This window comes from Grammomys surdaster, unplaced genomic scaffold (assembly GCF_004785775.1).
Source record: "Grammomys surdaster isolate TR1022 unplaced genomic scaffold, NIH_TR_1.0 217, whole genome shotgun sequence".
NCBI lineage: Eukaryota > Metazoa > Chordata > Mammalia > Rodentia > Muridae > Grammomys > Grammomys surdaster.
In genome coordinates, this window is record NW_021604662.1 from 3,189,474 (window position 1) to 3,214,156 (window position 24,683).

Genomic DNA, 24,683 nt, shown 5'->3' on the forward strand with positions numbered 1-24,683 from the left:
ACCACAGTTTAAATCTCCAGTACCCAGATAAAAAGCTAAGAAGCTGGACATGGTCTCATTCAAGACTATGGGAACAGACCAGAGGATTTCTGGGGCCTAGTTGGCCACCAGCCTAGTTCCAGGATTGGTGAAAGACCCTAGCTCAAGGGAATAATATAGACGGTAATACAGCAAACTATCCAACATCTTTCTTGGCTTCCACCTTCCACGTGTGTAGAAAAGCACATACAATCACACACAAACACCCACACACACACCCCTAAAAGCCAAACATTTCATGCAGCACTTGTGACCTAATGGCAACCCTATCCAGTGTTTATCAGTAGCCACCATAATCATTTGTAATATTATTATAAAAATACATAATGGGACTCTCCTGACCTATAATTGGCTGTGTCTTCTCCTTTTCCTGTGTACCTCCATTGTGCCTTCCCACAACATACTTAAAAATCTCTTCCAAGTCCTAGCCAGAGCAATTAGACAACAAAAAGAAGTCAAAGGGATACAGATAGGAAAGGAAGAAGTCAAAATCTCATTATTTGCAGATGATATGATAGTATACTTAAGTGACCCCAAAACTTCCACCAGAGAACTCCTAAACCTGATAAACAACTTCAGCAAAGTGGCTGGTTATAAAATCAACTCAAACAAATCAGTAGCCTTCCTCTACATGAAAGATAAACAGACTGAAAAAGAAATTAGGGAAATGACACCCTTCACAATAATTGCAAATAATATGAAATACCTTGGTGTGAATCTAACCAAGCAAGTGAAAGACCTGTACGACAAGAACTTCAAGTCCCTGAAGAAAGAAATCGAAGATCTCAGAAGATGGAAAGATCTCCCATGCTCATGGATTGGCAGGATTAATATAATAAAAATGGCCATCTTGCCAAAAGCAATCTACAGATTCAATGCAATCCCCATTAAAATCCCAACTCAATTCTTCACAGAGTTAGAAAAGGAAATTCTCAAATTCATATGGAATAACAAAAAACCCAGGATAGCGAAAACTATTCTCAACAATAAAAGAACTTCTGGAGGAATCACCATCCCTAACCTCAAGCTGTACTACAGAGCAATAGTGATAAAAACTACCTGGTATTGGTACAGAGACAGACAGGAAGATCAATGGAATAGAATTGAAGACCCAGAAATGAACCCACACTCCTATGGTCACTTGATCTTTGAAAAAGGAGCTAAAACTGTCCAGTGGAAAAAGGACAGCATTTTCAACAAATGGTGCTGGTTCAACTGGAGGACAACATGTAGAAGAATGAAAATTGATCCATTCTTATCTCCTTGTACAAAGCTCAACTCTAAGTGGATAAAGGACCTCCACATAAAACCAGATACACTGAAACTAATAGAAGAGAAGGTGGGGAAAAGCCTCGAATACTTGGGCACAGGGGAAAAGTTCCTGAACAGAACTCCAATGGCATATGCTCTAAGACCGAGAATTGACAAATGGGACTTCATAAAATTGCAAAGTTTCTGTAAGGCAAAGGACACTGTCAATAGGACAAAACGACAACCAACAAATTGGGAAAAGATCTTTACCAATCCTACATCTGATAGAGAGCTAATATCCAATATATACAAATAACTCAAGAAATTAGACTCCAGACAACCAAATAACCCTATTAAAAAATGAGGTATAGAGCTTAACAAATAATTTTCAATGGAAGAAACTCGAATGGCCGAGAAGCACCTAAAGAAATGTTCAGTGTCCTTAGTCATCAGGGAAATGCAATCAAAACAACCCTGAGATTCCATCTCACACCAGTCAGAATGGCTAAGATTAAAAACTCAGGTGATAGTAGATGCTGGCGAGGGTGTGGAGAAAGAGGAACATTGTTGGTGGGACTACAAGATGGTGCAACCACTTTGGAAATCAGTCTGGCGGTTCCTCAGAAAATTGGACATAGCATTACTTGAGGATCCAGCTATACCACTCCTAGGCATATACCCAGAAGATGCTCAAACATATAACAAGGACATATGCTCAACTATGTTCATAGCAGCCTTATTTGTAATAGCCAGGAGCTGGAAAGAACCCAGATGTCCTTCAACTGAGGAATGGATTCAAAAAATGTGGTATATTTACACAATGGAGTATTACTCAGCCATTAAAAACAATGAATTCGAGAGTTTCCTAGGTAAATGGATGGAACTAGAAATTATCATCCTGAGTGAAGTAAGCCAATCACAAAAGAACACACATGGTATTCACTCACTGATTATCGGATATTAGCCCAGAACCTTGAAATGCCCAAGATGCAACTCACAGGCCACATGAAGCTCATAAAAAAGGAAGACCAAGTGGGGGTGATTCAGTTCTTCTTAGAAGGAGCAACAAAATACTCAAGGGAGCAAATATGGAGACAAAGTGAGGGACAGAAACTGAAGGAGGGGCCATCTGAAGACCTTTCCACCTGAGTATCTATCCCATGTGCAGTCACCAAAGGTAGATGCTGATGTGGAAGTCAGGAAGTGCATGCTGATAAGAGCCTGATATGGATGTCTCCTCAGAGGCCTTCAAGAGTCAGACATATTCAGAGGCAGATGCTCACAAGTAGCCATTGAACTGATCATGGGTTTCTCAATGGAGGAGTTAGAGTGAGGACTGAAGGAGCTGAAAGAGTTTGTGGCACCATGAGGAGAGCAACAATACCAACCAACCACAGCTCCCAGGGTCCTAACCACCAGCCTGGGAGCACTTAGGGAGGGATCCAGGGCTTCAGCTGAATATGTAAGAGTGGAGGGCCCTGCCGGGCATAGGTGGAAGATGAGATCCTTGACCTCATGAAGGCTGGACGCCCCAGGGGGTGGGAATTTTGAGGGTGGGGAAGTGGGAGTGGGGGGGTAGGTGGGGGTTACATCCACGGAAAAGAAGGAGGAGGGGTAAGGGGATGGGGGGTTCCTGGGTGGGTGGGGGTGGGGTAAGGGGACAACATATGAAATGTAAATAAAATATCCAATAAAAAAAAAAGAATTAAAAAAAAACTCTTCCAAACACACAACTTTGCTTCATACTTTGAATATTTGGTTCCCAGTTGGTGGAAATGTTTCAGAAGAATTAGAAGGTATGACCATGTTAGTTAGAGTGTCACTCAGGGGAGGCTTTCAAAAGTGAATCCATATAGTGTGGCTCTGTCTGCCTTGTGGTTCTATCTCAAGACATAAGGATGTAGCTACTGCTCTAGCATCATGCCTGCCTGCTGCCAAGCTTCCCACCATGGGGACTCTAACCCTGGGGAAACATGAGGCCCCAGAGTAAAGTTTCTTTTAAATGTTACCTTGGCCACGGTGTCTTAACATAGTAATAAATGGAAGCTGTGCAATCCTTTAATCCCAGCTCTAGGGAGGCAGGAGCAGGTGGATCTGAGTTTGAGGCCAGCCTGGTCTACAGAGTCAGTTCCAGGACAACCAAGAATACAGAGAGAAACCCTGTCTCAAAAACCAAACACAAGGGCTAGAGAGATGGCTCAGCAGTTAAGAGCACTGAATGCTCATCCGGAGGTCCTGAGTTCAATTCCTAGCAACTACATGATAGTTCACAACCACCTGTAATGGGATCCGATGCCCTCTTCTGGTGTGTCTGAAGAGAGCAATGGTGTACTCATATACATAAAATAAATAAATTTAAAAAACACAAAAAAGAGAGAAAAAAGAAAGTGAAAGGACCAATATCACCAGCTTCTTGAAGGTCAATTATGCTGTTCCACTTTCAAATCTGTAAAACGAACTTGAAGGACAAATATTATTCAATTGACTGTAAAGCATTTAGTACAAACAATGGAAAAAAAAAAAGAAAAGTTAGAATAAGAATTCCTTCTAAAAAAGGTTCAGAAAGTATTTTCCCCCACTGAGTAATTAAAGCTTCCATGTGGCTTTTGAAGGTGAATCTCTAGCCCAGTCAATTCTTATTCAACAGAAGGCAACTTTAACAATTTTATAGCAGCATGAACACTAATAAGTATTTCATGATGGCAGGGTCAAGGTCAGGCAGTTTCTACCTGCTGTTCTCCTCCTTACCCCCTTAGTCTAAGTGAGAACCTAGTTAGCTTGTTCTCAGCTTTTAGATACACAGAGGATTAGGCTCCCTCTGTTCTTGACTGGTCTGCACTAATAAAGCATGAGTGAAAGAAACACGGCCTATCTGGACTATCCACATTTCACTGTCAGCAGTGGAGTTCCCAGTCACTCCTTCCCTCACCCCATGAATGCTAAGCCTCAACTGGAAATATGGATATGATAAAACTATACTCTCTACTCAATTGCTACATTTCCATCTGTGTAACTTGGCATGTCATGACAGATATGTTCTGTAGATCAAAACAGGAACAAGAACAGCACACTTTGCAACTTTATGGGAGACCAAAACAAGAAAAATAACAGTGCAGGTTAAGGGTTCCGATTGCAGTTAAGATAGTTAAGAATAGCCGGGCGGTGGTGGCGCACGCCTTTAATCCCACCACTTCGGAGGCAGAGGCAGGCAGATTTCTGAGTTCGAGGCCAGCCTGGTCTACACAGTGAGTTCCAGGATAGCCAGTGCTACACAGAGAAACCCTGTCTCGAAAAACCAAAAAAAAAAGAAAAAAAAAGATAGTTAAGAATAAATTCTGAATGTATGCTTGCCCCTGACTAGACCTGATGGGAAATATGGTGAACTATGGGTTTGGCCTTTTTAAGCCCCTGCAAAATGTGAACTGTGGCCATTTTCTGGGAACCCAGAGATGGGCCTGGCCAGAGTATATCAGCCTGGCCAGTATTTAATTAGATCTTTTTCAAATTTGGCTTTAAATTATAGTAGTGGTCTTATTCTCAATGGGTAGATTTAACAATATAGTGCAAACAAATCATAAGTATTTGCTATTTAAGTCCGCTGTGGGGGAGGGCTACAGTGATGACTCAGCAGTTAAGAGCATACAGTATTCTTATAGAGGTCCTGAGTTCAGTTCTCAGCACACATGTTGTGTGGCTCACAACCTGTAACTCCAATTCCAGGGGATACACTTCTGACCCCAATAGCATCTGCAAACACACATGTTCATAATTAAAAAGAATAAAAATAAATATTTAAAAAGTAAACAAATCCACTGAATTTTAAGGTTTGTCTCAATGGCACACACTAATTAATCCTGGTTGGTAAAATGTAGTATCAGAAAGGTAAAGAATAATAACCCCAGAAGCAAATGACCAGCTTAAACTGATGAAAAATAAATACTTATGTATGTAATATCAAACCTTCAATTTTGAATACTAATATTTTAAAGGAAAATAAAAATAATATAGTCACACTATAAAGCATCCTTTGAAAATATGAATACATTATTCAATGACTAATTGAATACAAGTGCCTTAATTTAAAATTAAACAATTTTTAAAAATTTATATTTCATGTATATTTACCTCCAAAGTTAGAATATAGTGACAATCTGTTTCAGCCAAGTATCAATTTTTAATATGGAGCTGTTTGCACTTAGCCAAAATACATATTTGATGTCTCTCTAAAAATATTGTAAGAAATGAAAATTCTATGAATAAAAGCTCAGTTATGTGTCCGTTATTTAATACAGTTCCTTGACAGAAATCCAAAGTGTTTTGCCAATTAAGCCACAGGTTTATTTTACTGAAAAATACCTTGACCTTTTTTAATCGGGGCTTCCTTTGTTGCCATTCCGTCTCCTATCCTCCCTCTTCTGCTGCTACCAGCTGGCTTCCACTACTGCTAAATTCCAGCAACCAGCAGGATGCAATTCAGTGCTTTGTTTTGACTGCTGTGCTCCTGGTAGGAAAATCAACTCAGATGTATAACTCAATCTTTAAGCTGGAAACAGAAAATCACAATCAACTCATTTCCTTCACATTTTGGGTTATCAGATAGCCATGCAGTAGCTTGTACTTGTCTCAGTAAATGGTCCAGACAAAGCTCCAAGCTAACAAAAAAGAAGCCATTTCCATTATTAAGTTAATGGTCTCCTCCCAGGAAGGAACAAGGTTAGAAATACAGAGCCATTATATAAAGCAAACAAAGGTCAAATCAAAATATGAAATGTACCAATTTGAAATTCAGAAGTACAAATTCTAACACATTTATACAAAAGAACATTTGGAAAATAGTATGGAGATAAAATTTCAATCATGTTTAGTTTTTGAAATTTTGAGCAATAAGTATAATTTTAACTTTTCATTTTGGCCAATCCCTGTCAATTTTTGTTTTAAAGGGATTAAAAGAGTTAACTATTTAAATTTACTACTATAAATTAAAATTTAAAGGATAAAATAAAAATAAGCTTCCAAGTAGTGGTTTTTGTTACGTATCTAGCTAGCATTTACACGTCAGAAATTCTCAAAGGTTAACGCGAAGAAAATATAGAAAGCTATGAATTCACAGGGTACTTGAATGTAAACATTTGTATCTTATATTCAGCTGCATTAAAAACTTCAAGTCATTTGTAAGAACACATAAGCACATGTATACAAATAGAGGTAAAACAGAGTCAGTTCTGAAGCCAGAGAGACCTATTACCATGTAATTAAAACTTAAGGAAAACTCTGTGCCCTGAGTCTGTCACTAAACATAGGATGTGCCCTTTTTTTTTTCTAATTCCAGTGCCAACTGAACAGCTTTGACGTAGACTACAATACCACATTATGCCACAAGATCAAAGTGTTTACAGATTAGTAGTTCCATCTGAGTGAACCAAGTGAAAAGTCAGGAGATATACACACACACACACACGCACACACTCACAACCAAAAAGGAGAAATTGTTGCAGGAATATACCTAAATAAGGCCTCCAAGTTCACTTATTCTTGAGAATCAGGGATAAGCTTCACTGTAGACAACGCCTATGGCGTGTATACTAGGACACTTTTTCTAGGTTGCTTTACACAAACTTGAAGGCGACTTTAGCCAAAAACCCAAAACCACTCTTTTTCTAGAGCCTACGGATAGCTAAGAGAAGGTGAATCCTGACTTGATAGTGTACACCTGTAATTCTAGCACTCAGGAATTGGAGAAAAGAGGACCACAAATTTCCTGTGCTATGTAGGGCTTTAGTCCAGTCTGGGTTACAGACTTTGTTTTTAAAAAGAGAGAATGCAGTATGGCTAGAGGGTATAGCTCAGAGTATCAAAATCCTGGTTCCTTACCTCAGGAGATTATCTAGTTTGGTGGATCTGTACTTGGGGCTGGCTACACAGAGACATGACTGCATTTATTATAATACAGCCGTGGGTCTGTTTCACAGAGCTTCTGATTTAATTGGTCCAGGCTACACAAGCATCTGGGATTTTAAAGGCCCCTGGTGAAGCTAATGTGCAACCAAGGCTGAGAACTACACTTTAGTTCACTGGACAGATGGTCAGTGCTCCAAGTTTTTAGTTTCATCTAACTTATTTTATAGACGAGTAGATCAAAGGAAAACCTGCAAGGGTTGGTTCTCTCCTATTATGTTGTCCCCCTGGGACTGGTCTCAGGTAGTCAGGCTAGGCAGCAAGTGCCTTTACCTGCTGAGCTATTTTTCCAACTCTAGAACTCCAATATGTAACAACAGCACAAACCTCAAGTTTGTTTTTTTAAAAATATTTATTTATTTATTTATTTAACATGTATGAGTGCTCTATCTGCATGTACCCCTGCAAGATAGAAGAGGGTATCAGATCTCAGTATAGATGGTTGTGAGCCACCATGTGGTTGCTGGGAATTGAACTCAGGACCTCTGGAAGAGCAGCTAGTGCTCTTGACCGCTGAGCTATCCCTCCAGCCCCCAAACCTCAAGTTTTTGATGAAAGGTTTTTTAAAAAATTAATCAACAGCCAGGTGTTCTGACGCACGACTCCTAAGTGCAGGTGGATTTCTGAGAGTTCAAGGCCAGCCTAGTCTACATAGTGAATGCCAGGCCTGGACTGCATAGTTAGACTGTCTTAAAAAATAAAAACCAGTAATATAGACAAATTTTACAAACCAAAATGTCCCGAGAAATAATCCAGATTTAAATGGTTCTTTTTTTTTTTTTTTTTTTTTTTTAATCAGAACGGGGCAGGGGACGGAAACGCCTAGGAAGGGAAACTAGAAAGAAATTTCCGGGATAGAAATGCTACGTATTTCGATTAAGGTACAGACAGATATTTAGTTTTCAAAGCAGCGAAAGGAACAACTGAGGCCTCCATTGTGATGTTGCTATATATAAACAAGTTAGAAAGAGACGTGATTAATTTAAATGTGGGTATGTATCGGTACTTCTGATAAACCCAAACTCCTGCTATATGAAAAGCACAACAAATCGGAGTTGAAAATCAATGAGAAGGGAGAGCAGACTGCAGACAGGGTCAAGCCTAATTAATTACTAGAATGCTGCCAGACGAACGCCAGGAGCTTCTACCACTCCGGAGCCGGAGCGTCCTAGGAAAAGAAGCCCGCGCGCTTTTTCCGGCATGCACAAAACCGTCTGAGTGTCCTCACCGGAAGGGTCCGGGGGGAAACGTTGCCACCGGAGCAAAGAACCCGGTAGCAATTTGGTTCCTGCGCGGATGCTGGAGCTGTAAGGCTCCGGGCGGACGGCTGATTGTGGATCGCAGAAGGAGGACGCTGGGGCCCGCCGTCCATCCGCTGCTACTATGATTCCGGTGTCGCTGGTGGTGGTGGTGGTGGGTGGTTGGACTGCCGTCTACCTGGCCGACTTGGTGTTGAAGGTGAGGGCCTCAGGCCTAAGGCCCCAGCCGGTAGAGTCCAGGGCTGGTGCGCATGGTCCTGTGTTGCCCAAGGCCTTTTCTCTTGCCCTGCCGAGTTTCCTCGGGGGTCTGGAGCCCGCTCCGCCCGTGGTGTCTACGTGCACTCTTCCGCGTGGCGCATCCGTCCTGCGGATTAAATAAAGTAGGACAGGCTGCGGGAGGGGTGTGGCGGCCCGTGCCGCCGCTGCCGCCGCATTGCGGGCGCCGGGTCCCTGCAGCTTTTGGCTCCTTCCCGGGAGGAGTCTGGCGGGCTTGGGAGGCACGGCTCGAAGGAGGAAAGAAACTAAAACATCCGCTTAAGAAAATGCATTGTTTTCCTTCTTTGTGCTAAGGTTAGGACCCGTGAGACGCTGCTAGTATTGTGATAAATCGAAATCAAATCGTGACTTAAATCACTGGTGTCAAACTCGAAAGTACACAGGAGCATCCAGTGGTTCCAGTTTAAATTTAGATTCTGATTTCGTCAGGTCTGGGAGGAAAGCTAAGATTCTGTATTTCCAGCCAGTTCCTCTGTCCTACAGACGGTGGTTGACCCGCAGACCGTGCTTTAAAGTAGCGTGCTTAAGTAGCAAGAATTTAGATAGCCACATTTTCTATTACTCAAATTCTATTTACACCCTACACTCCCTTTTTCACAGTGACCGCACACACCCGGGCATACAGTGCGTTTTTTAGTGTTGTGGGTGCTGGGATCGTAAGAAGAAATTTCAAGAGTTGTCCAAGCACGTGCTTCAGACACCCTTAGAATGGAATGTGGGTGGGGAATACGAGCATAGAAATTCCCAAGAGTTTGAAAATCACAATCATAAATAGTAAAAACTTCATGCTTGTGTTCTTTTAAACAAAATACCTCGTGACATTTTGTCTTAGAAAACAATAAAATCAAATGGCACCTATGCTTCTTTGTCATATTTAAACTTTGGAATGCCAGACTATGAAGTGTAGTCCTTAGGAGAGCTGGGCTCTGCCACTTCCTAACCTCTGTGACCTTAGGCAGATTGCTACCTCTGCCTCCATTTCTTGTCTTTAAATAGGGATAACAACCGGAAGGATAACCTGAATCTATGGAGGGGATTATGTTATGCATCCACATAATATACTGTATCTGAGGTTCAAGGACCAACTCCTTGGATGATCTGGGCACTTCTTAGAATAGCACACTCTTAGGTCTCACCTCTGACCTGTAGACTCACAGTCTGCAGCTTAACAAGGGCCCCTGAACATTTCTGTGCACATTTGTTTGAGAATCACTAGTGCAATGGACTTGGTTTCAGTGCTTAGCAGCACAGGTCACAGTGATTTGGTGATTGGGCTCAAAAGAAAAAGCCACATGATTTCTTCATGTTTCATATGTTAAAAAACGATCCCAGATAACTAGAATTCATCAAACTCTTACAGTAAGTCTCAGGTCAAGTAAGTGAGTGATAAGGATGTAGCTTTAATTTCTGGGGCATCCTCTCTCTTCATAAAAGCACCAATTCCTGAGTAATGGCACTGATTCAGAGTATCTGTCTGGGAATGGAGAGCAACCTTGCCTAAAAAAATGTATATGGCTGTTTTAGCTGCTTCTATGTACATGTACACTACATGCATTCAGTGTCCTCAGGGGCCAGAAGAAGCCTTAGGATCCCCTGGAACTGGAGTTACAAATGATTCTTAGCTGCCATGTGAGTGCTGGGATTTGAACCTGGATCCTCTGGAAGAAAAGCCACTGTTTTTACTGGCTGAGCCCTCTCTTCAGTGCCTGAGATCTTGACTTTTTCAGAACTTTCCCCTTCTCTTGGTCTGCTGCCTTACCCTTGGTTTTTGTACCCAGTAAACCTCTGCTGCACAGGTGTGTCAGTCGCCTTTTCAAGTTCTAGAAAACAGACAGGCTTAAAATGCCATCAGAAGACAGTAGAGACAACTGCAGATACTGGCATTTAGACTGAGGCCATTTGTTTATGATGATACAAGATCTGAAGTAGCCTTCTAGGACAAATGCATTTTTCATACAGATGATCATCAGTTATGACAGTACTCCAGTGCTTTCTGTAACTCCCTTGTTATTTATAGATCTACTTTAGCCAAGGACTTCAAATTATAAGAGCCTTGTGACTGTTTATAAGCAGCTATCACTGTAACCCTTGGGGAAATTTAAAGAGCTTTTATTGAGACCTAGAAGACGTTAGGTAAATTTTCTAGCTTTGTCTGGTTTAACTTGAGGCTTGCTTAGATGAAAATAGAAAATATTGATTAAATGTAGGCTATCTCTTCTGTTGAATCCACTTGGAGTCTAAAAATTATCTCAAAAGACCTGTTTCCTGTCTGTGGCAATGAAATATGCGGTGCCATGCACTGTAGTAGCTATTGGATGTATGTGGCTATCTAGCATTTGCAAAAGCTTGTCTGAATAGAGATATGCTAGGAGTAAAATTTTGATACATTTCTAAGAGTACTAGAAATAAATGTCTCAATGCTCTTACATTGATTACACATTAAAATGATAGCTTGGATATTTACAGATTACAAATATATGAAAATGAATCTTTCCTTTTAAAAATTTGGCTACTAGACAGTTTAAAATTATATGTGGCTTGAAGTTTTGATGTACATATTTCTTATGGGCTTTATGGTTCCAAGCAGAAGTCAGGATTGGTGGTGGTGGTGGTGATGGTTTAGGTTTTTTTGAGATAGGATTTCCCTGTATAGTCCTGGCTGTCCAGGAACTCACTCTGTAGATCAGGCTAGCCTCTGCCTCTCAAAATGCTGGCTTTAAAAGTATGTGTCAGGATTTTTTAAAAAGCTGGAATAGTAAGTTTTAAAAAAATATTTATTTTTATTTTTTAATCCTTTTGTACAGTCCAGACTTCATCCCCCTCCTGGTCTGCCCCCTCCCACTCCCCATTCCATACCTCCTCCCCCAACCCCCATCTCCAAGAGGATGTCCCCACCCCACCAGGCCTCCCCACTTCCTGGGGCCTCCAGTCTCTTGAGAGTTAGGTGCATCTTCTCTGACTGAGTCCAGACCCGGCAATACTCTGCTATATATGTGTTTGGGGGGTCTCAGATCAGCTGGTGTATGCTGCCTGGTTGGTGGCTCAGTGTCTGAGAGATCTCAGGGGTCTGGATTAGTTCAGACTGCTGCTCTTCCTGTGGGGTTGCCCTCCTTCTCAGCTTCTTCTAGCCTAGCCCTAATTCAACCACAGGTGTCCCTGTCTTCTGTTCATTGGTTGGGTATAAGTATCTGCATCTGGCTCTTTCAGCTGCTTATTGGGCCTCTCAGAGGGCAGCCATGCTAGGCTCCTGTCTGCAAGCACACCATAGCATCAGTAATAGTAGCAGGACCCTGGGCCTCCCCTTGAGCTGGATCCCCATTTGGGCCTGTCACTGGACCTCCTTTCTCTCATGCTCTTCTCTATTGAATAGTAAGTATTTTAAGCTTTATGGGTCACAGGATCTTTGTCACATATTTTTGGGTTTTGTTCCTATGTGGAGAAGACAGGGTTGAGAGCATTTCTCTATGTGAGTCTGGTTGGCCTTTAACTACTGTGGCAAACATGCTGGCTGTAAACTTGCAGACTTACTCCTGCCTTTCCTTATCTATCACTATTGTGTAGTGGTGGGATTACAGGCAGACTCCACTGTGCTGGCTACTTTTGATTGTGGATTTACTGGGATTTAAAATCACCATGGAAACAATTCTCTCTGTGTGTGGCTGTAAGGGATTACCTAGTTTAGGATAATTGAGGGAAAAAACCCGCCCTAAATGTTGGAGATACTATTTTTATGGGGTGAGACCCTGAACTAGATAAAAACAGAAAGGACTTAACACAAGCTTTCATCTTCCTCTGCCTCTTGACTATGGATGTAATGCGACCAGCTGCTTCAGCCACCTACCTCCTCCACCTCCAGTGCCATATCTTCTGCTCCATGATGGGGTATACTCTCTCTGGAACTGTGAGCAAAATGAAATATTTCCCAAAGCTGCCTTTTTGTCACAGTATCTAGACAAGTAACCATCATAACCACTATACCCAGCACCCAGCAGTTGTCTTTTTTTTTAAATCATCCCTTAAAAATTTAAAAACTATTCCTAAATTAGAGGCTATTAAGCCAGATTTCATTTTTGGGTTATATGTCTCTGGAACCTAACCCGGCCCACCCAGTTAATTGGAGACCTTTAATACTTAGCAGGGGAAAAAAAGTGAGGCTTTAAGATTATATACACTTGGGTGGGACTGCGATTGTAGCCCAGTGTGTGGAGTGCTTGCCTAGCATACAGGAAGTCCTGGGATGAATCCCCAGCACTACAGAAACTGGACATGGTGTCAAATGCCTGTAATCTCAGCACTTGGGAGGTAGAATCAAGAGGATCACAAATTCAAAGTCATCCTCAGCTATGTGGGAGCTAGAGGCCAGCCTGGGTTACATGTAACTATCTCAAAAAAATATTATAAAGATTTGCACTACTAACATCTTGATTTCTTTTAGAAAGTCTTTATTTTCTTTAATTTATTTCTTTGTTTTCTTATGTTATAAGTCTGCTCTTCAAATTTGAGTGATGCTGAACTTTTCTTTCTCTTAGTCATCTGTGTATTTTAAACATTCTTATGAAGACTGGCTGGAAAACAATGGATTGAGCATCTCTCCTTTTCATATAAGATGGCAAACTTCAATTTTTAATCGTGCCTTTTACAGTTGGGGACGGCGGAAAGCAAGGATGCTTTACCAATGGTACTTTTCATCTTCAATTTTGGGCTAAATTAGTAATTAAATTATAATCACTGGAGATAGCTTATTAACAATTTCCATCATTTTTGGATCTATTGAGCATATATATGTATATATACACATAAATATATATATGTGGAATTGTATCATTGTGCTTTTTCGTACATTAAAAATCATGGCACCTGAGCATAGTGGTACAAATCTGTTATTCTAGAAGTACCAGGAGTTTTAAAGCCATTCTAAGTTAGATTTCAAGTTTGAGGCCAGTCTGAACTACATGAGAACCTTGTCTCAATCAAACAAAAACTAAAATGAGGGAGACTGGAGAGATGGTTCAGCAGTTAAGAGCATGTGCTGATCTTCTAGAGGACTCAAGTAAAGTCTAAATTGAATGAATGGATGGATGGATGGATGGATGGATGGATGGATGGAATGAGACACATGAAAATTTATGCTTTTATATTTTCCATGGTCTTTGGGACACCTAATATCCTAACAATTTCTTTTTAAAAAGATGTATTTATTTTTGTTTTGCCATTTTGTTTTGCTGAATTTGCACCACCTGCATGCAATGCTCACAGGAGCCAGGAAGGCATCAAATCCTCTGAAACTGGAGTGGTAGTTGTGAACCAACATGGGGTACTAGGAACTGAACCTGGGTCTTCTGCAAGAGCAGCCAGTGTTCTCAATCCTGTGAGCCATATCTCCAGCTCCCCATAACAGGTTCTTAGTTCAGAGAATTTGGGGCTAGTGAATAATGTACTCTAAACTACTTTTTGTTAACAACAAAGCTCCAAATAAGAACAGCAGCACTACCTATAAGAATCCCAGCACTCTGAAGTCTGAGGCAGGAGAATTGATAATTTAAGGGAAGCCTGGACAACATAGCAAGTTCTGGGTCACTCTGGGGTACATAAAGAGACTTTGTCTCAATGTATATATTATTTTAATTAAATAAAGTAAGAGAAGAAAAGAAAAAGACAAAATAGGAAAGGCACTTCAGATGCTGTGGATAGTTTCACAACTTTTCATTTTCTCTTTAGAGCTTTTCACATGAAAGTCCAAAATATTATGGAAAATGTCCATTTTCATCCATTCATTCATTGCCTTGGAAGTATGACACAGTTGATAATTTAACATCCTTTGAATTATCTTTCTGCTTTCTAAATATTTTCTAGATTTTAGGTTGAAGTTATGTTATCAATTTTAACATTATAAATGAAGACAAATTATGATTCAGAATTAAACAACATTGTAAAATTTTTTAAAGTAAATATGTGAACAATACACACACATAAATGTAAAGTAAGCTCCAAATGTATTTAAGCTAAATGTAAACAATTAAATAATCAAAAAGCCAGAAAGGATACAGTAATAAAAATAGGCAAACCTAAAGTTCAGTTATTTGAAAAAACTAATAAAATTGAATGAAAAAACCCCCAGTAATTGAAAATAAGGTATTACCTAATTCTTTGAACATTAAAACAAAAATAAGATTATGACAATTCTACAACCTAAAATTTCACAACAGGACTTTATGAAAAAAATAACAGATTAGTCCCAGCCATAAGAGTAATTTTAATTATTGAAACAACAGAATAGGGGCTGGAGAGATGGCTCAGTGATTAAGAGCACTGACTGCCCTTCCAGAGGTCCTGAGTTCAATTCCCAGCAACCACATACATGGTGGCTCACAACCATTTGTAACCATGCCCTCTTCTGGTGGGTCTGAAGACAGCTACAATATACTCATATATTAAACTAAATAAATAAATCTTAAGAAAAGAAACAACAGAATAAACAAAACTATTAAATTTGCCTCCCTTGATATTGAAACTAATTTATCACAAAGCTAAAATGAGATAAGATACAGACAGTAGAATGGAAAATAAGTAATGTGAAATAAGTGAATGCCCAATGTTAAGAGCATTTCTAACTATATTAAACACAAAACGGCATAATGAGCAAATAGAGAGTAACCCCTCCCCCCTCAGCTCTTTTTTTTTTAAATTGGCAATGATATTTAGCTTTTTTGGGTGTCAAGAGTATGTAGTTTGTTAGAATTACCTATGAGTGAATCAGTTTAGATATGGAAACCTGATTGGTCTTTTTAGCAATTGTTTAAAAACTACAGACTGTGGCCAGTTACCTTGTTAGTCCATGCACTGTGTAGAATTGTATACTTACATGTTTGTTTTTGTTCTTGTTGCCAGGTTCAATTTTGGAATGGTGTTTGGCGTGATTGCCATGTTCAGCTCTTTTTTTCTCCTTGGAAAAACACTGATGCAGACTTTGGCACAAATGATGGCTGACTCTCCCTCTTCTTATTCTTCCTCTTCTTCCTCTTCTTCCTCTTCTTCCTCTTCCTCCTCCTCCTCCTCCTCTCTTCACAATGAACAGGTGTTGCAAGTTGTGGTAAGTACACTCTTTTTTTTTTTTTTTTACCTTAAACAACTACCAAAACACAGATATTATTTTTCTGGCTAGTATAGCTAAGATACATAAAGTAGACATTAAAGTAAAATGCCTCATAAATTTTCACATTACACACTTAACCAAAAACCATTAATATAATATTAGCAGAAATCGTCACAGTATTTGATGTCAATGGTAATAACTGGAGCAGAGAATAAATGGATGACTAATAAGACAGGCAGTCATCAACGATTCCCCCCCCCTTAACTCAGGTTGTCTTGTTGAGATGTGTAATGATTATTTCAAGAAGTAAGCATGCTGACTTGAGATCTCTGTAACATGTAAGTAAAGTGCATCTTAACCCTGTGCAATACTACCCTTTCTTTTTCATGGTTTTCAGAATTTAATATTCTTTTAGTTAGAAGTATGAGGCTGGTGTTAGGAGGTAAAGGTATAAGACATTTTTGAATGATCACTGGGATTTCTTTGAAACTAAATCTCACTCTATAAGTTGGGCTAGGCTAGTATTTGGTATGTAGCCTAGGCTGTCCTCAGACTCATGGAGATTGTTCTGCCTCACCCTCATACCTGCTGAGATTTCAGATATGAGTCACGACATCCAGGTTGTGATTTCTTTTTTAAGATTTATTTTTGTGTGACTGTTTTACCTGCATATATGTGCACTATGTACATGTTTGGTATCCACAGAGGTCAAAAGGGGGCATTGAATTCCCTATAGCTGTAGTTAGACAGTTGTATGCCACCATGTGGATGCTGGAAACCAAATCTGGATCCTTTGTAAAAAGCAGTAAGTGTTCTTAACTACTGATCCACCTCTCCAGTCTCGACCTTGTGATTTAATGTAAAAAAAAAAAAAAAAAATATATATATCTATATATATATATATATATATATATATATATATATATGTATATATATATATACGCGCTAGAATTTATTCCTTTGGTTATAAGCTATTACAGTAATTCTTCCTTTAAAGCACATGGGTAGGCTTGTATCTGATCTTGTGGCAGTTCTGGAGCCGGAAAGTACAACATCATGCATGTAAGCCAAGTGGTCTACTCCTCAGCTCCAGCCCCTACATATTCAGTTTGCAAGAGTGCCCAACATTGACTCAGTTTCACTTTTTTTTTCAACTTTTATTTATTTATTTCTACTTCACATTTTTATACTTGTAGTTTCTACTCCATGAGTTATAAGTGTGGTTTTTAATAATGTTCTTAGTCATAGGACATTTAAGGTTTAGGAACAGATTTTTTTAAAAAGAAGGAAATCTTATCTCTATGACCTCTGCTGTGTTGGGCAAATTTGAAAAACTTACAAGTGATTTATAGAGAGTAATAAAGGACGGTCACACCTCTTTCTTAGAGATTGAGACAATTTGTTAGCTGAAGCTTCTGGTTTTGTTTTTGGTTTTTGTTTTTTTTTGAGCCAGGGTTTCTCTGTGTAGCCATGGCTGTCCTGGAACTCACTCTGTAGACCAGGCTAGCCTCAAACTCAGAAATCTGCCTGCCTCTGCCTCCCAAGTACTGGGATTAAAGGCATGCGCCACCCCTGCCCAGCTAGGTGAAGCTTCTGTATAAGACAGGATTTATTTCTTCAGTAAACATTTCATGAGTGTGTCCTGCCTACTGACCGTGTCCAAGGTCCCAGTTACCTGGAAAACAGAACCCAGTGCTCACAATAATGGAATTTTCAGTGTAGAAGATGAGATGCTATGATTGTCATTTGACTGGACATTATGCAAGGTGCCCTGGTAACAGAAGAAGTCTAAGGTGTACCTGGCACTAGGAAAGGAGGAGAGAACAGAGGATGAGGACAGTTCACATAGCCTGGAAACAGAAGATGAGACTTGATGAGAACTGAGCATTTCAGGACTAGAAGAACCACTGTTACATAGAGCACAGTAAGAAGTATCATAATAATCATAAATTCCTAGGGAAAACAGGCAATGTTTTTCCATGTGAGGTTTCTGTATGTATTTTATTTTGTTCTCTCAGCAGATGGCCAAAGTGCAGGATACACTCATGAAGTTTATTTTGTTCTCCATGGCTTACAAATGAGAAAGCCAGTGCCCAAAGATATTACATCATTTGTCCAGGACCAGTTAGTAAATAATGTATCCATCATTAATGATAATAGAATGTATGTATATTATGTTTTACTCCTTTAAAATAACAAAAAAGCCAGGCCTAGTGGTACAAGCTTATAATCCCAACCAACTACTTGAGAGGTTGAGATAGGAGTAAGTTGAAAGCTTACCTTGGCTATAAAGCAAGTTCAAGGCCAACATGCACAACTTAGTGAGAACCTGTCCCAAAATAAAAACGTAAAAGAAGATATTGGGAGGCATTACTAAATGATAGAGTACTTGGCTAACATGCATTAGGCCCTAGGTTCAATTTGGGGGAGGATGGAAAGAGAGAAAAGGGGAAAGGAAGGAGGGAGGTGAGTAGAAGGTTCATTCAAGGAAGTATACATAATTTTGGCCTGCCCCTATGAGGAATATGGTGAAAGGTTAGAAGGTAGCTGTAGGGTTTTTGGGTCCCGTCCACTGTGCCACAGGGCTCTCTGCCTCTTGGCGAGGTGGGTAGAGGGAAGTTTGACTGTGCTTACCCCACACTGTCGTTGGGCAGGTGTTGGGCTATAGGGAAGCCCCTGGATACCGCTCCTGCTCCCCGGTGAGAAAGCACAGGCTGTGGCGCAGGACAGCTGGAGCTGGTTGGTTTGGGGGCCCCCTGGCCTATGAAGAGGCCAGGACCATGGGGTTCTCAGGCTCTCGGATACCCAGGTGTCACTGGAAGTTGAGGAGGAGCTAAGAAAGGAATTTGGGCCCCTGGGCTGGATCTGGCCTTTGGCAGGGTGGGGGTTGGGGGGAGCTCAGGCTAGGAGGTGGGGCTGGGACTGGGGCAGCTCAATACTTGAAGGCCTTCTCCATGGCCCCCCAAGGGCGGATCCCAATGAAAAGAGACAGTTCATGGTTTTAAGGCATTTATTGTCATGGTAGAAAGTGGATGTGTAAAACCGTACCCCATTTCTCTGGGGCCTGAGATTAAATACCTTTTGTAGGGAGGAATGTCTGGGAAAGAAAACTTATTGGCTAAGCCCTCCAGGCCTCTAGGTACCTCATTAGAATGTTGATCTTTGTTTTGAGCCTACGTGACTGCCGGTCTTTTCCTACCTGTGGGGGGCTTGGGGCGGTACCCTTACATGACTGATGGCCTGGTGGCTGGAAGCAGGCAAAGCTTCTACCATCCCTTCAGGATCTCCGTGGCTTCTAGCCTTAGCTCCACTGAGGACCAGGTCCACTCGCGGTCCACTGCCCCGCAGGTAGGCATATTATAAGAGAATAGTGTGACACATAAAGTTGGGAGATATTGGTAGTATCTAAGCCATGAAAGACCTTTCTGGGAAGTTTCTGTTTTACCTATGGATTAGAATTCTATGCAAAATGGGCCAAAGGTAGTTAGGTCAAAGATGGGGAGATCATTTAAGAGTACAGATGGAATGATTCATGTTAGAAGTGATAAGGTTCTAAACTAATTGTGGTAGACAATGGAGGCTCCTGAGATTGTCTACACCCATGTAAGAGGATTTGATGGGTTAACAAAAGAGCAGATGGGGTGGGGAGGGAAAGTGGTAGTGGGATAAGGGAGGTGCTGTAGGATTGAGAAGGAAGGGTAGATTTGATGAAAACACCAGGATCTGTATGAATGAAATTCTCAGTTTTCAAAATGGGGAAAAGAGAATGAGGCGGATGGTTTTCCATTATGATTTTCAGTGACTAATTTAATGTGAAGCTGCAGGGTGCAGCGAGAGTTGAAGGATCACTCTTGGTTCTACAAGTAGTTAGTTTTTAAGAAAGAAGATAAGAGGGAAGGAAGCCCATTTCAATAAAATCTGATCATTAGCCTGTCTGTCTGCTCAAGTTCTAACTGCAAATTATCACGTAGACAAATTATTCTTCTCTTTACTTCGCAGTTTATTCACTGTTCATAAAAATACTAGGTGCCCTGTGCCTTGGAACTGTTAAAAGGCCAGAAGCCCCATAGTCTACCATGAATATTTGAGTATAATTTTAAGAATGCTTTGGCTCTTGTCTTTGATATAAACGCGCAGAGCTTAAGAAACATGCTTCTGGTTTACTCTCTAATTTCCTACAGCCTTATTCCATATTAATTCTCACAACCCTGGCACTGTGTGTGGTTAAAAGAGTGTTCAGCATTCAGTGTTCTGGTACATCTAATACTTTGCAATCATGTCAGAGACAGATGGTCATCTTGTACTGTTGCCAGCCAATAAGACCTGCCATCTGTGGCTATAGTCAATCACAAACTCAGACTTTTACCTTTTTTTCTTCTTTATTGTGTATCCAGAAGACAATGTAGAGAAAGAGCAAAGACCTGGTTGCATAAAATTATATGAGTTATTTGAATAAAAGTGAACTGTGCTTTGGTGCAAGTTGTTTTGTGAACTAGATGGCATGTATGAGAGCTAGTCTTTTTAAATTCACTTTACATCCTGATCATTGTCCTTGCTCCTAGCCCTCCCCACCCCCTGCCAGTCCCTACTCCTCTCTTCCTTCCCCCTTTTCCTCTGAGAGAGTGGAGGCCCTCCTGGGTATCCCCCATCCCTGGCACATCAAGATGAGAGCTAATCTTAAGGGAATACATTTAAAGAGGCATCAGAAAAAGGAAAAACTAAATTGAACAGGTATTTTACCCAGCATGGGAAAGGAGAAATGGGACACCGATATTTGTGGAAGAAAACAAGTTGCTCAGTAAGATCTGAATAAAGAGAATTCAGATAACAAGATATCACACAGACATTTAAAATGTTGATTATGAAAATGAGTTTCATAATCAGAGAACGGACAGCTTGGAATCATTGGAATATAGAAAATAACTAAGCCACATTCTGTGAATTTCTCTTTGATTGCGGGGCTTAAAAAGTGAAACTTCATCTCCTGTGGAGTCGGAAACTATAGTCTGATTAAGACAATGTGAAACTTTAGTTTGCAAAAGTTCTTTTTTTTTTTTTGTTTTTCGAACAAAAGTTCTTGAAAGAAAAAGAAAAGGTAGGTTGTCAATTTATATATGCATGGAATGAGGAAGACATAAAACTAACATCAGGCCGGGCGGTGGTGGCGCACGCCTTTAATCCCACCACTTGGGAGGCAGAGACAGGCGGATTTCTGAGTTCGAGGCCAGTCTGGTCTACAGAGTGAGTTCCAGGACAGCCAGGGCTACACAGAGAAACCCTGTCTCGAAAAACAAAAAAAAAAAACAAAAAAACCCCAGTATATCTTTGTTCTTATTTTAATTTTTGAATGTGTTTTATTTTTAGAGCAGGTTTAAGTTTATAGCAGCATTGAGAGGAAATACAGAGGTTTCCTATGTACGTCCCACAAAATACAGCTACTCCAACTAAACTGGTCCACTTGTTACTGTTGGTAAATCTAAGCTAATGGACCATCATCACCCAGCGTCCATGATTTACACTTACATTCAGTCTTGATGTTTTAGGAAATGTTGAATATTCATAGATTTGATACCTCTAAGTTTTTTAATATTGAAAACTAAAAGCAAAGTAAGAGAATATGGCAAATAAACTGGAGGATACATTTCTCACATGTATTACAAAGGACCAATACTAGTGTTTTAATTATAGTTAACAGGTTAGTAAGAAAGCGAGAACTGCAGCTGAACATGGTAGTGCATGTCTATAATCCCAGTACTCAGGAGGCAGAGGCAGGAGGATCACTGTAAATTTAACATCAAGCTAGTCTTCTACCAAGTTACATATCTGTTTGAAGTAAAATAACAAATATGTCAATACATCAGGAAAAAACCATGACTACTCAGATTGCAGATTTGAATAAAATGAGCTTGCCTAAAGTTATAGCTATCTGTTTTTTAAGAGAGCAGCTTGATAAGATTTATGTATTTGTGCTGGCTAGTCTTAATGTCAACTTGACATAGGCTAGAGTTATCTGAAAGGAGGGAACCTCAATTAAGAAAATGCCTCCATGAGATCCAGCTATAAGTCATTGTCTCAACTAGTGATCATTGGGGGAGGGCCTATCCCATCCTGGGTTCTATAAGAAAGCAGGCTGAGCAAGGCATGGAGAGCAAGCCAGTAAGCAGCACCTCTCCATAGCCTCTGCATCAGCTCCTGCCTCCAGGTTCCTACCCCGCTTGAGTTCCTGTCTTGACTTCATTCAGTGATGAGCAGTGATCTGGAAGTGTAAGCCAAAAAACCCCTTCCCTTCTCAACTTGCTTTTTGGTCATGGCATTTTGTTATAGCAATAGAAACTCTTAAGACAAAGGTACCAGGATTGTGGTGTATTGCTGGGACAGACCCAACCATGTTTTTGGGAGGATCGTGGAACTTTGGGCTAAAAAAGCCACTGAGTGTTGAGAGCTCAGTTGGAAGATAAGAGTGTTGAGAGAACACTACAGAAGATGGCTTTTGACATTTCAGCCGGAAGTTTAAAGACTATCTGGCTGTTTGCTATTTTGATTTAAAATTTGATGGTTCTGGTTAGCTGAGGCTGAAGGTAGCAAGATACCAGCCCTACTAGTAGTAATGAAGTCTTTGCATTACTCGGATACTTGATATGCTGGAGCTGAGAATTTGGCATTAAGAAGAGACCAGCATTGTTGAGGTGAAATCTTCTGGGAGGTGTTTCCTGAGAGTTAGCACACAGAAGCTGTGTTGTAGAGGTGGCCAAGCTTGTACCTTACACTGGCAGTTGAGCCTGGTATGGTGTAAGAGTCACCCAGGTGGAACTGATTTTGAAGGTCATGGAGAGCAGCTGAGGATTGGCACTGTGGGAAGCCATTGGTGAAGGTACAGCTTCCATGGCAGCTGAAGACCCAGGCTTGGAGGGGTCATACAGAGAATTTAAAGCTTGGCACCATGAAGAGAGCCTATAAGAGGTGATTCATGAAAGTGCAGCCCAGTTGCAGCAGAGGACTCCAGCAGTTTTGGAGATGCCAGTACCATGAGATAACCACCAAAAACAACAGCAGTGGAGTGGAGCCAGCTAGAGCACAGAAGACAAGCTGTGTGTGCTGCAGTGGGTGGAGCAGAGGTACTTACCCAAGTCCTTGGAGGAGCCCAAAAGATCATGAGTGGATCCAACATTGGACACTGTTGTTTATGCATTCAAGGTTTTGTTTTGCTTTGATTTGATTGTGACTGTGCCTTGATTCTTCCCTCTTGAATAAGAAAGTATTTAGTTTAATTTTGATTTTTACAGGGGTCCACAGATGAAAGACTTTGGACTTTTAAAATAAGAGATTTCAGATTTTTAGAGAGATTGGTTATTTTAAAGGTACTGAAATTTTAATGTTAGGTTTTGTAAAGACTGTGAGACTTTTAAAGTTATTTATGATTTTAATGTGAGATCGTGAGGATGAATAAGAAAGGAAAAGTTGTGGCTTAATAGTGATGGGTTTGTGTATCAAAATGACAAGGAGTCAGTTGTGCTGGCTGTGTGTGTGTTTATTTAAACTGGAGTCATCAGAGAGGAAGGAACCTCAGTTGAGAAAATGCCCATGAGATCCAGCTGTAAGGCATTTTCTGAATTAGTGATTGAAAGTGGAGGGCCCAGTTCATTGTGGGTGGTGCCATCCCTGGGCATGTCCTAGGTTCTATAAGAAAGCAGGCTGACTGAGATAGCTGTCTCCTCAGAGGTCTTCAAGAGTCTGACATATTCAGAGGCAGATGCTCACAGCTAACCATTGAGCTGATCATGGGGTTCCCAATGGAGGAGTGAGAGAGAAGACTGAAGGAGCTGAAAGGGTTTGTGGCCCCATGGGGAGAGCAACAATACCAACCAACCAGAGCTCCCAGGGTCTAAACCACCAGCCTGGGAGCATGTACGGAGGTACCCATGGCCCCAGCTGTTTATGTAGGGGAGGATGGCCTTGTTCAGCATAGGTGGGAGAAGTGGTCCTTGGTCCAGTGAAGGCTGGATGTTCCAGTGTGGGAGAAATCGTGGGTGGGGAGGTGGGAGTGGGAGGGTGGATGGGGGCATATCTATCCTCATAGAAGTAGGAGGAGGGGGGGTGGGGGAGGGGGTTCCTGGGTGGGGGAGGGGAATGGGGAAAGGGGATAACATCTGAAATGTAAATAAAATATTCAGTAAAAAAAAAAAAAAGCAGGCTGAGCAAGCCATGAGAAGCAAGCTAATAAGCAGCATCCCTGCCTCCAGGATCCTGCCATTGTTTGTGTTGCTGTCCCAACTTCCTTTGATGAGGAACAGTGATATCAAAGTGTAAGCCAAGTAAACCCTTTTCTCTCCATCATTGTTTTTGGTCATTGTGTTTCATCACAGCAATAGAAACCCTAACTAAGACAGTGTCAAAATCTTCTAAGAACATTATTACCTCCTCTAGAGCATAATGGTAAGCATTGGACAAAAATTAACTTATTTTTTCCTCAAAATTACATTTTATGTAAATATGATTATTTCTATTCTAAGATGAGGATGTTGAAGTATTGGAAATATAATATGCCAGCTTCCTTAAGGTTATTTAGTTAGTTAACATCAGAGCTGGACCTCCAGTAATAACTGTGCTTACCTAAGAATTTATTCTCTTAAATACTTGGATTTATGTATACAAATGTCTTTTTTAAATTTGTTTTTGTTTGGAGAGTCTCACTTTGGAGAACTGGTGGGTAGCAATACTCGATAGGTAGAGCAGGCTGGTCTCAAACGTAAGCAGTCTACCTGCCTCTCTGCCTCTCTCTGCCTCTCTCTGCCTCCCTCTGCCTCTCTCTG

The 24,683-nt window shown here is 40.7% G+C and overlaps 1 protein-coding gene and 1 pseudogene across 1 annotated transcript in view; one reads left to right on the forward strand and one right to left on the reverse strand.

The window, feature by feature from the left end:
• Window positions 1–8,617, reverse strand: part of LOC114625406 — a 76,467-nt pseudogene extending 67,850 nt beyond the window's left edge.
• The window catches only part of Mbtps2 (membrane bound transcription factor peptidase, site 2), a 53,038-nt gene continuing 36,896 nt past the window's right edge, over window positions 8,542–24,683 (forward strand). The window contains exons 1-3 of the mRNA XM_028772714.1: window positions 8,542–8,703; window positions 13,310–13,458; window positions 15,669–15,870. Of these exons, the coding sequence (XP_028628547.1) occupies window positions 8,629–8,703; window positions 13,310–13,458; window positions 15,669–15,870 (426 nt within the window). The 5' untranslated portion in view covers window positions 8,542–8,628. The remainder of the gene's footprint in view (window positions 8,704–13,309; window positions 13,459–15,668; window positions 15,871–24,683) is intronic.